This window comes from Mandrillus leucophaeus, unplaced genomic scaffold (assembly GCF_000951045.1).
Source record: "Mandrillus leucophaeus isolate KB7577 unplaced genomic scaffold, Mleu.le_1.0 Scaffold296, whole genome shotgun sequence".
NCBI lineage: Eukaryota > Metazoa > Chordata > Mammalia > Primates > Cercopithecidae > Mandrillus > Mandrillus leucophaeus.
In genome coordinates, this window is record NW_012103098.1 from 1321588 (window position 1) to 1334339 (window position 12752).

The window sequence follows — 12752 nt, forward strand, 5'->3', positions numbered from 1 at the left end:
GAGGAGGAGGGAAGATGAGGGAGGAGGAGGAGGGAAGATGAGGGAAGAGGAGGAGGGAAGATGAGGGAGGAGGAGGAGGGAAGATGAGGGAGGGAGGAGGAGGGAAGATGGAGGGAGGAGGAGAGAAGATGAGAGAGGGAGGAGGAGGGAAGATGAGAGAGGGAGGAGGAGGGAAGATAAGGGAGGAGGAGGAGGGAAGATGAGCGTGGAGGAGGAGGGAAGATGGGAGAGGAGGAGGGAAGATGAGGGAGGAGGGAGGAGGAGGAGGGAAGAGGAGGAGGGAAGATGAGGGAGAAGGAGGAGGAGGGAAGATGAGGGAGAAGGAGGAGGAGGGAAGATGAGGGAGGAGAAGGAGGGAAGATGAGGGAGGAGGATAAGGTCTGGAGGGGCCTGAGGACAGATGGACACCAGAATGTCCAGGTGGCCCTCAGAGGCATGGGGTTTTGCAAGACGGACCTGGGGCACAGCTGGCTCTGCACCTGAGCCCACTCTTCCCCTTTGGGGGCTCAGTCACCCCATCACAGAGTGGAGCAGGGCTGACAACAGCAAAAGCATGTGTGTGGTTTGCCTACCTCTTAGGATGGTCCCAGCTTCAAAGACAATGCTATGTATGCAAAACACCCCTCACCAGATGTGCGTGTGCAATCTCAGGGCCCCACAGCCTCTCTCTTCTCGAAGAGAGTCAAGCACGGCGCTGAAGAGGCTGGAGATCTATCACGTAGGATGTGGATGAGAAAGAAAGGAAAGCAGACACACTCTCTGACCCGGGGCTGGTCTTGAGGACTAAGGGTCCTCACCTGGCAGCACACATCCATCACCCACCCCCAGAGCGGGGGTGGGGGAGAGGCACACTGTTCCCCGGGAGGTTCCACCCAAAACAAAAAATCTGGCCTCACATGCTGGGGTGGGAGGTAGTAGGCGTCTCCTTGGAGATCTCCGTGAATCATAGCAAATGGGCGAGTCATCGTCCTCCAAGAATCCTTGGGGGTGATGGTAGCCTCGGGGCCTCTCAAAGTCCACGTTTCTGCCTGGGTATCTGCTGTAGTAGCCATAGTTTTGCCTGGAGGTCAGAGAAGAGGACAGTAAAGTTCTAGGTAACAAGCTCTGTCACTCAACCCTGCCAGACTGACATCCATGCTCCTCTCCCCACCTCCTCCCTTGGATACAGTAGGACTGGCTGAGGACAAGGCTGGCTTCAGTTTCATGGAAGATTCCAGATGGAGAGCAAGGGCCATTATAGGAAGGTTGGGGACTGGAGGCCTGTGCTGAAGGATGTGCTAGCAGTTTTGATCCCTCAGCTCCAGGGCAAACATGGATTGCAGATGTCCTGTGAGCCAGTCTCTCACCCACTCATTTCCTCCCTGAGAGCCCCTCTCCTGAGCGCCTTCCCTCTGCCAGGAACTGGGCACCAGGGACACCAAGATGCATGAAGCATGAGCCCCACCCTCAATGGGCTTAGAAAATGCCACGAGCACAGAGAAATCGAATGCAAGCTGGAAAGAGCCAGTGCTGGAAGAGAGGAACTCATATGGTTCCGTGAGGTTTTCTTTCTGGGGGGTGGGAGAGGGATTTCAATTCCAGTCATGGAAACAAAAAGCAAGGCCCTAGAGCAGACCCTTGAGAGGGGGGATGAGGCCAGCAGATGGAGTGAGGGCATCCAAGCAGGCGCCAGTGTGAACAAAAGCCCTAGAGAAGGGAACACAAGTTCCTTTGGCTCAGAGTCAGTGGTTTCAGAAGTCAGGCATTTGAAGGAGACACAGGGAAGAGCCGCGGGAGCAGAGGGCGGAGGGTGATTTTCATCCGCCTGCTATGCCTCCTAAAGCAGAGTGCTCATTCTAATTATAAACATTCTTTCTGCAGGACAGAAGCCAGACGGACCCCTCTGCTGAGTGACCCTTTGTTTCTTCATCTCCCCAAGAGACCCCTTGAAGTGGCAGGAGGCAGGTGCTGTGCATGAGGACCTGGCCGAGCTCCAGGCTGGCCGAACCGCTGTGCACACAGAGCCCTGGGGCCACCAGAGCTCCAAGTGTTAATTCAGCAAAAACTGATCTCTCCAAAGACAGGGGGTGGTGGAAAGGCACTAACCCAGCCATGAAGCAGGCCCAGCTCCCATTTCCCAAGCTGTCACTAAAAGGCCTCAGAGGCCCCTAGTGGAAATAAGCAACAGGTCTGAAAGAATAGTCCCCACCCTGCCTCTCTGTGGCTCTCTTTCTCCAGCTCCACTCTCCCTCTGGCCTGGAGTTTCTGCTCCCGTTTTGCTTTTTTAGGGGAAGCCCAGTGCAGCTGCCGGTGGCCCTGGCTTCCTGAGCAGGCAGAGCACTAGGGCAGGGCGGCCTCCTGCTCTCCACAGGAGCCAGAGCAGCTCACCTGCTCCAGGTGGGCGAGCTGTCATCCTCATAGCACTCCTCGCTACTGAAATACTCCTGCTCCCCGAAGCAGCGGGGGTCCCTGAAATAGCCATGTATCTCTGGGTCTTCCCGGCAAATAGTTGGGAGCTGTTCATCTCCTGAGTCGGACCTGCAGTCGGGAGAGAGGATCTGAGAACCTGGGCAGGCGGCAGATAATTCCTGCTGCAGCCGCACCTCTGCATGTGGCCAGCAACCCTGCCTGGGTGCTCCTGGCTTCTCCCAGCATGCACCTGCCTCAGGCAGCACTGGACTGCTCAGGCTTCTGGCAACGGTAATGTGTGTCTGTCTGTGTGTGTAGTGTGCCTGCGTGCCAGGATAGGGTCTCTCTCAGTGCCCTGCACAATGTTGGTGTCAAACCATTGTGTCCAGAGGCCTTGGAGCCAAAGGAATAGGTGCAATTTGGAGAACAGAACAAAAAAATGGACCTATGATGCTGCAAACAGTGGTCGGCGGCCCCCGGAAAAAGACCTGGGTTCCCAGGGCATCTGCTCTGATCCCTCCCTCTCCTTCTAGTCCCCTAGCTCCAGCCTAGTGTGACTTCAAAACCTGGAACAAAGGAGCTTCCTGGCCACCGACCTCTGCTATATCAAATCAGGAAGGTCACGTGAGTTCTGGATACAGTGCCACAGGGGAAACTGTCACAGAACATGTCCACCATATTTCCACAGGCTGCCCTGCCCCAGGAATGTGGTAAGTCTCCCTGAAACCCGGCTCATGCTGGCTTCAGTCCTCAGAAAAGGCCTGGGCTAAGTCAATCCTCTCTCCAAAGGAAGGATGGTGCTTCCTCCGACTTCTCCACTTTTTTGCACCCAGCTCGGGCCCACGTGGCTCCCGACTTCACTTGATAACATGACACCGGAAGACCTATCCTCCCCTGGCCCCCAACAAAATGAGCATTCCAACCACGATTCAACTCAGGTCAATATGCGTGGAGTGGAATATACTACACATATCTCGAGGGCTTCAGGGAAAATGACAAGATCCCATTCCTGACCTTCGGGAGGTTTGGGTCATGCTGCAAAGCATCCACAAGAAGCCTGACTCCAGAGAGCAGCTGCAGCTGCCAGCCACACAGGCTGAGGCCTCCATAAGTGCACAATGGATGCTCCTAATGCCACTGTGAGGCCTGCAGGAGCCAGCCCATGGGGTGTACCTTGTGTGTGGACACCAGTCCTTGGATGGCAACAGTCGACAGAGATATGGATCTGAAGGTGCCTTTGCTTAGAAGCAACAACCTCTGACCTCTGAGTCCCCAGCCATGAATTATGATAACCTTTAACAGGCTGGCCTGAAGAAGTGTTTCTCATTCTTCAGCACTCAGAGAGGCCAGATGGTAACATACCATCACAGTATTTAAGACGAAAACAGGTAATGAGCACATACCTAATGTAAGTTTCATAATAGCGGGTTCTATCCAGGAAAGGCATAACATGGGAAGGAGGGAGAAGATAAAAGTTAATTTCCAACCAAATTTACAATGCAAACATCAGGCTACCTCCTAGAGAAGGGGTTAGCAAATTATGATTTGCCATCCACATGGGGGCTGCCACCCGGGCTTCTATGACCCATGGGCTATAAACAGTTTTCATAGTTATAAAGGATTGAAAAAAATAAAAAAAAAATCCCAAGACAAAAAATATCTCAGCATATGTAAATATATGAAGTTCAGATTTCAGTGATCATAAGGGAAATTTTACCGGGACACAGCCACACACCATTCACTTACATATTTCACACTGCAGCGGCAGAGCTGAGAAGCTGCAAGACCGTATGGTCCTCAAAGCCTAAAATATTGACTCACTGACCCTTTAGAGAAACAATTCACCAACCCCTGTCGCACAGTATGTGAGCACAACTGAGAGGCGGGTTTGTGGCTGCTGTTTTAAGGCCCCTCGGCGCCCCCATACAGGACGTAGGATGGCACGTGGCCCTTATCCTTTAGGTTCATCACGTGGAGAGTGTCAGAGGCGGCAATGACCTGGGGGGCACTCACAGATCCCGACACAAACGCCTACGGGGAACCTCCTCCATGCTCCAGAGCACAGAGGACAGACCCGCCTTGCTCCTTGGGACTAGAGGCAACACGGGTGGACACCACACGAGCAAGTGCAAACACACCGTCAAGGTTACCTTTTCACACTGGACCTTCTCTGAGGCTCCCGGTCATGCTTGTGGGAAGAATGATGCCCATTTTCAGACACATGCTCAAGGTTCCCAATGCTGGGCCGCTTTCCATGGGCAGCTTTGGACATATTGGCATTATTGAGATTGGCATTTGTTGAGGTGGGAACTTGCTTTCCTATGGAATTATGGTTATGATGGTTATGACACACCGAATTTCCTGCTGGAGGAAACAGCGGTTTCTCAGTATCACTTGCAGGTGGAATTGAAGGCCTTTGGACATGCAGGGGACGGTGGGTGGTATTGGTCTGCTGAAGGGAATCTCTCCTATCACTATTAACATGATTGACATGGTTTCCAAGCAGGGCACCATTTCTCTGCAAAATAATGGGAGACAACACCAGGTAATTTAACAAGTATTTGATGCAGACTAGCTATGTTAGGTAACTTTTTCTACATGAAAAACAAATTCTAGGCAAGTTCCGTAGGATCCCTGTAGAACAATCTGAGTGTCTTAATGATCAGGGTGAATGTGACTGTGTGGCAGTTGGTCCCCCCGAGATGAGGAAGGTTACCGATTTCCTGAGCTGGGGAGCAAGCTGTCGGCTGTCACTCGAGTGTGCTCTTCCGGTTGCTCCAAGTTGGGGTGACTTATACCCAGCTGGGCTGGCTGGTGGCCCCAAGGTTGGGCATGCTCTCTGGGCTGGGGGACTGAAAGCCAGCTGGTGGATCAAAGAGCTGGCCCCATAAGGAGAAGGGTAGTGTGGGCAGCTGCCAGAAGGACCCAGGACCAGGATGCTCGTCCACATGGCCAGTGGCTGTGGCCGAGCTCCTCAGAAGCAGGCACTGAGGGGAAGGTGGATAAACTCAGGGAAAGAGCTGGCCTGGCCCTAGAAGAGGTGCTGATGCATGGGGAGGGTCTGTAGGCAGGGGAGGGTGTGGTCTGAAAGCCCCTCTAGACCCTGGGGCTGGGCTGCATTCTCCAGACTCTTCCGTGGATCATTAACTGCCCAAACTGGAGTCCTGCCCTGCTATTTCCAGGTGGCCAGTGTGTAGCTAGGCGTGGAATAATTACTTTGAACACATCATCTTCTTCTTCTCGTTTTGTTTCCTCAGGCTCGTCATCTTGCAAATCACACGATATAGCACGCCGGATTTCTGGCCCAATGTCATGCAGTGTCCTTAATCCCGCCTAGATCAATGGAAATGGCAGAACAGGTTAGACCACACATGGGCCCTGGGGCCAGCCTGGGTCCTGGCTTTGCTCCTTCCTGATTCAGCGGTGGGGAGGAAGGCTTCCCCAAAAGCCAATCCAGGGCACTGACTGATGTCACTGAAGGCAGTCTAAGGGTTGCTGGTATGGTCAGGCATCCAGATGGTCAAGAAGGTCCTAGGTAGGATGCCTGAGGCCTGCAACCCAGTAACTTCCTTTGCAAATACCCCCACTTCCAAGGAACACTGCCTGGTTACTAGTGCTAGGGTCTGCCAAGCCAAGAGCTCATGTCCCTGTCTCAATGACAGTCTTCAGTAGGCTCACCTACAAGAGCCCAATCTCTCCAAGCCCAGAGCAGGGCAAGGAGCACAGCCTGGCCAATCTAAAGGGAGGGTGATATGGACTCCCTGGCTGCATCTAGGATGAGGAAGCCTAGGTGTAGGTGCCAGAGGCACAGGCAGACCAATCAGCCCTCGGGCCACTGGTTCTGCTAAAAAGCCATGGAACGAGTGAGTGACACAACACACTGCAACCACCAGCACACTCGGACCACGACGGAGCAGACTGACACGCACACAGACCCGGCCACCATGGTCATCGGGATACCCTGGCCTGTAGCCTGTGTGCAGGCTGAGAACTCATCAACAGGGGGTCCGCTTTTTGAAGATCACAACAAACTGAAAGTGGCTCATCAGCCTTTGCAGACAGTGCAAGACCCACCAGAAGACCCCACTGGGAGACCCCTCGGGGCTCCTCACACTCTGCATCTCCCCTGGGGCCCTCACAGCTGCCTTCCTCACTGTGGTCCCTGCTATGTTGGGACAGGGCCCAGGAGAAGCCCTTCAATTGTTCACAGCTTCATTAGGGAAGCATTCCAAGATGCTTATGCACGGTGCATGGAGGAAGGGTCTGCTCCAGCTCTGAGAGAATTATGTTTTGACCACCAATTTGAAGAAAAACAGTATGCTGAGTTAAAGACTAATAGGGACTGCATGGCAACTTTAACCTTTTCCACCGAAAGACCTGCAACTAAAGAAGGCATGTCCTCTCTGCCCTGGGTCTAGGGTCCTATATCCAGGCAGCCCTTCCTCACTCACTGGCAGTCTGCCTACAGCTCCGTAGCCATAAAGGCCTAGAGAACAGCTAAGACACTGACTGTGCAGCAAATGCTTCAACCTCAGGGTGGTTTGTAAAGGAAAACTGGGCTAAGTGGTGGGTCCTCAGGGGAGGAGACCGCTTCCCTGTCCTTCCTCCACAACACCTGGTAGCATGTGGGCAGCTGTGGCAAGGACAGAGAGGCATGATGACCATCCCTGAGACATACACGTGGTAAAAGAGATACCCAGCAGTGCTTCAGGGAGGAGGAGGGGATGGTGGCCGCAGTGTGGCCAGATCCATCAGGGCTGGGTCTCACTGGTCTGGGGATGCTCAAAACTGGTCCTGTGCAGTTGCCAATGCCAGTGCTGGTGATGTTAATTTAGAATGTAAAGTCACGCAGGAACTTCCTGAGATGCCCTTATAAAAACAGCCTGGTGCATAAAAGCACCCAGCCTTTGAGACAATTCTGCTAAAAACGGTGCCAGGTTGGGTTTGATTTGAGCCAATCTGTGAAGACAGAGCAGCAGATCTTTCCATTTAGTGAATTCTGAAGGTGAAAGAAGAGCCGGGAACGGAAGCTTTAAGCTTCCTGGCTAGGAATGCTGAGATCTTATAGGGGACAGACAGTCATGTCCCACGTCAAACCAAGACAGTTCTTGGGGTGGTCAGTGAGGCTGCTTCTCGCTCTCCTGTCCCTCTGATCACAGGCTCAGGATGCATGTGTGTATGCTTGTGCATACACGTACATGCATTCACACACACACACACACACACACACACACTCTTTTCCCTCTCTCAGGATCCCTGAATTCAGCACATCTGAGCCTGGGAGGTCATTTGGTTCTGAGGTGGACCCACCTGCCATTCTCATGGAAACATCAAGAAGGTAACTGCAATGTTATGTTGGTAAAAGCTCTTACACAGCACAGCTGCAGGAATGTGAAGAAAGGTCATACCCAGCAGTACTCAACAGCCTGCATTTCATTCATTCAGAGCTTCCTAGGGTAAATTATTGAGGGATGATGAGCTAAGCAAGGGTTTCACTTCTGATTTTGGATCAACTGGGAAGAAAAGTCTGTTACATATCTAAGGCTCCCAAACAAAAAGACAAGGTTTGAGACACTTGCTGCTGCTTCCACAAAATAAACATAGGTTATAATGCACTCAAGTCAACACCCCCAAGTAAATTTGGTACATTAATCCATATTACAAGGCAGTAAAGGCCAGGAATGCTCCCAAGTTTAAACAACATATAATCCTATTTACTGTCATTCAACTGATTGGACTAGGTCTGATTAAAAGAAATAGAAAACTATTTATTTGGATAATTTTTAACATCATCCTCTGTTGACGGGTTGACATTTCACTGAAATACACATATAACATAATTGCATAATAGAAACAAAAACTGTCTCCAGCACATCTTCAGTGATACACAAGATTAGGATTCAGTCGACAAGATAGTGCAATGAACAGACATGGGACAGAGAATTTGTTTGCAACATAAATCATGGAGAAGGTTGAAAGGTGGCCCAAGTTGCCACTTCCAAAGACAAATAATGACAACATATTTATTAAAGAGACATTAGAGGAGGAGAGAAAGCATCGCTCTTCCCAGACACAGAAGCAGAGTCAGAAATCATGATTATATTCTGCTTGTTCCAGGCAAGGAAAAACACACCTCGTAAGAGTCAGGGACTGACTCTACTTTTTCACATGTCATCTGGGGAGGGCCAGGTCAGGCTGTCCCCCACAACTGGGAGTGAGGGAAACAGATGTTCCCAAACTAGAAGTGACATGAAGCTTAAGCACAGCACCCTGAATTTATTACATATCACAAAACATGGTAATGAAGTTTTTCTAGCACACATATCAAGCTAAAAGGTAGCTTAGGCTGCTCCCAAAATTCCATAGGCACAAGTTCCAGTCCCCAGAAATACAGAAAACTATCTTAGACTCTTGAAAAAATTACTTTTCCACAGCCCTAAAAAAAAGAACATTTTTTTCCTTGGGATAAACACTTTACAATCAGTAAAATTATCTGTTCTTTCATATTTCATATCTGTGTCTACCTCTATCAGCAAAATACTATTTTAATTTGAAAAGTGGTCATTAGCACTTAAACCAACACAATTAAAGCCATATAAAGTCATTCCATTAACATCACAGCAGGAATATGGTTTTGAAGAAACACAGAATTGCTATAAAATATAAACATTATTGACTTATTTTAAGATGTCCAATCTTATAAAATATTAAACAGAATCAAGCCTAGTTTCTGGTTGATTTTAAAATGCTAGATGTTATCATAAATTTTTTTTTAAAAAGAAATGTTGGCGCTTTGCCTGTAGACTGCTGCTTAAAATTTTAGACACCATTTAGTTGGAATTTCATAGATACTCTATTGAATGATTAAGTTACCAAAAAAACTAAAATGTCTCTAAACACTTCCGAATAGCATCACATGATGATATTTTGACATCAAATATGAACACCCATTTACCTTCCTTTCTCCTGCCCACTTTTAGGGTTAAGTTTCTCCTGCCTAGATGCATTTGCAATGCTTTTGCTGCCTGTGTCCCTAAGCTAGCTCTATCAGACACACCAGCCATCTGCCAGCCCTCACAGCGCCACAGCAAGCATGCACAAGTGCCTGCAGCCCTGTCCTGGACCTACGCTGTAGCAGTGGAGATAAGAGATGCACGTCTCTAGTCGGGACCGGGCCAGGCCATTCATCTTCAGGATACAAGCGCCAGGCTTTCAGACTCCAGCCAAAGAACCCTGCCGGGCAGAGCCTGTTCCCCATCACAGGCAGGCTGCACTCAGCCTAGGCTGACCCTGTACACAGTCATCTCACTGGTGACAAGTTCTGGTTAACCCTTTAGCAGGAGTCAGTCTATACCCAATGAGAGGGGACCTTTTTAGACTAGTTCCATTAGAAAACAGAATGAGATTAAGTTCTTATGGAATAAACCTGCTCATCTGCAAGCTGCTGTCCACCTCCTCAGCACCCCTTATTTTAACACCACTCTCCTCCAGGGAAAATGTGATGGTGGCTTTTGTGTCCCTTGTGAATGGTCCTTGTGTCAGATATAAAGGGTTGGAATCCTGGCGCTCTGTTAGTAATCCACAGTGATTCCCTCACTGAAAAGTCAGGGGTAACATGACCCCCACAAGCTCCCATAGGGGTTCCACTATTCCCATCACTTGGAAAGATAAAGGAAACTTTAAAGAAATTACCCAAAATATGACCTTTGCCTGCACACAATGTGAGAGCTCTCTGTTTCAGTTCCATCTTGATTCTTGGTGCAATCAAGATTCTGATTCTGTTGTAATTTTAACAACCGAATCAGAAAGTCTTGCCAGTTTCCTGATAATAGAGCATTCTGTAAAATTCAGGCTTAGCAGAAGCTGTAAATCACAACTTCTATTCTGATAGCATCTTTATACCAGTCATTGTGAGGTTACATATGAATATTCCACTAGATTCCGGGAGGAAGGAAGAGCAAAGGTTATTCCCATGTGGTTAAATTATGTGCCCAAATGAGTCAAAGACTCAATGAGGACTCTTGGCCTCTAAGCCTGTTCTTCCTGTGACACTGGGCTGCCTCACCTCTCCCAAACTCTCCACCTCGACCACCACCCAGGCAAAGTCACTGCACCTACTGGGAAAGAGTGCTGGATTGGAGTCTGAATCACACACTTACTCACCTATCGTCACGACTGTGGGGTGCCACCTGATCAAGGCTAACCCTCTTTTGACTACCCTAGCAGAGCTCTTATATTCCTAAGTCAGCATGGAGATGACAAATGATCACAAGCTATCCCTGAAACGGATCCTGTTTGGCACACATCCTTGGTCCCAATTGTGCACTTAGGGGAGCTGACTTTTAAAACCACTTTCCATCCTGCCCTGACTCAGACCATCACACCTGCAGATCAGCACAGGCAGCAAGACTCGGCCACGCTAGACGAATGAGGGCATAGCAGCTCCATGCCTTGGGGGAGTGGGCTGAGACTGGGAAGGGGCTGGAGGGGGAGACCGATTCCAGTTAGGGCAGTGCCACTGCACAGGAGCCTCTTTAACAAGGGAGATGATTAAAAGGCTCCAGCACCGTCTGCCTTTAGGGGAACCTGGTAGCATTCCCCCAGAGCAGCAGTTCCCAGGTGTGTTCCAGGGACCTTGGGGCATCCCAAGACACTGTCAGGGGTCCATGAGGTCACTGTGATTTGCATAATATAAGGATGTTCTTTGCCTTGAACACTCTCATCCTCTCATGAGAGCACAGTGAGGTTTTCAAAGGCTGCCTGATGTGTGATGTCATCACCCTGGCGTCTTTGTGCTTGCATATTCTTGTTTTAAAAACTGCTTAGTTTTAATTTCTAAGACAGTAAATATTGACACACAAGGGTCTTCAATAATGTAGAGTACAAAAGGGTCCGAAGACCAAAAAGTTTGATAACTGCTGACCAATGTATCCTCCAACAGGCACTACTACTGTTTCTTCAGATGCAGACTTTTTACCCCATCTAGGATTCCCGCTATTCTGTGGACCTTTCTCCATTCTTGGAAGAAATGGCCTTCCTATGGCTTCTCTGAGCCAACCTTTGGGACTTCTCAATGGGTTGCCTTCAGCATGCTTTAGAATGATGTGCCCTTCCAAGTTCCCAAACAGCTGTGTCCCTTAGGTCTAAGAGGTGCCAAGGAGAATGAACTCACCTGGGTTTCTACCCACCCTGGAACTGTTATTAAGTCTTAGCCAGCTCCTTCACACAGATCATCTAATCATGACACAACTGGGCTGCCAGAGGACACTAGGTGCATGGTACTAAATAACAAGCCACGATAATTACCACCTTTTACTACTATGTCACATCACTTCACTTCTTTTCAGCAACTCTTTCTTCTCAAAGACTTCTGAACATAATTATTATTTTCAAAGAAGCGAGATCTCCTCACTCTCTGAAAGAGTATAGAATGTAGTACCCAATAGTCCAGTGGATTAATTTTTAATTGGGTTGTTCCACAGGTAAGCTAGTCGAGAAGAGCCTGATGTCCAATCTTACCTTTGCTTCCCTAGGATGTATACTGGCCTGCCTCTCATCTTCTATCCAGGAGCCGAAGAGTTTAGCCTATGGATGCTGGTGTTGGGGGTGTCAAGTTTGCTGTGTGTGTCTGTGAAGATTCTAAATAATGAACTTGAGTCGTCTCTCACAACTTTCTCTACACTAGAAGCTACACTTCTCTGCCAAGGCTTTAAGAGAAATGACAGAGGTGTCTCTGCCGTTTGATGCCAATCAAGTTTCAGGAAGCCTTCTTTCCCTTTTGAGTTGAAGCTGGAAGCGGCCTTCCTGATTCCTGGCTGTCTTTTCTAAGCCGGCCTTGCTACCAACCTTAGCCAATGCCGTTCCCCAGCAAAACAGCCAGGCCCAAGTAGAGAAAATGCTCTTGTTCCATTTACATCACTCCCTAACTCCCATCTAGAAAGTGGTCACTTGTCAGTTTTTACTTATTTGAGGAGCGTGGAGAAGGCACGTGGAAACGCCGCCCACTTGAATCGCTTGGGGCCTTTCTGCCGAGGCCTGAGTGTATGGAATCTTGGATCTAGAAGGTTGGTCACACTGGCCCTCTGAGACAGGGTGACACATACAGGGGGTAGGCACATGCCATCCTTCAGCACTGAATCAACTCAACATCGGGTGGGTCAAAGACAGACAGAGGGACTGTCTGAGGGCAGATCAGCTTCTCACCAGCACCCACAGGGCGGACCGGCTTCCCTTTCAGGGATGATACATCACATTCCTCATAAATTCTTATAACTTAATATACCCAGGCGCTGCCCAATCATAGCAGAAGTGGGCCTTTGGACCACAGCAGGGTCCTGGAGGCTCCCTGCAATGCCAGGCTCTAG

General features: G+C 49.5%; 1 protein-coding gene across 4 annotated transcripts in view; it reads right to left on the minus strand.

Annotated features, from left to right (window-relative positions):
- Positions 1 to 12752, minus strand: part of CACNA1D (calcium channel, voltage-dependent, L type, alpha 1D subunit) — a 326299-nt gene that overhangs the window by 7594 nt on the left and 305953 nt on the right. For 3 of the 4 annotated variants that reach the window (XM_011986180.1, XM_011986179.1, XM_011986181.1), the window contains 5 exons: positions 5605 to 5721; positions 4539 to 4906; positions 3792 to 3818; positions 2368 to 2517; positions 897 to 1060 (listed from right to left, as the gene is read on the minus strand). In XM_011986180.1, coding sequence (XP_011841570.1) covers positions 897 to 1060; positions 2368 to 2517; positions 3792 to 3818; positions 4539 to 4906; positions 5605 to 5721 — 826 coding nt within the window. The remainder of the gene's footprint in view (positions 1 to 896; positions 1061 to 2367; positions 2518 to 3791; positions 3819 to 4538; positions 4907 to 5604; positions 5722 to 12752) is intronic. The other variant, XM_011986182.1, reaches the window with a different exon arrangement.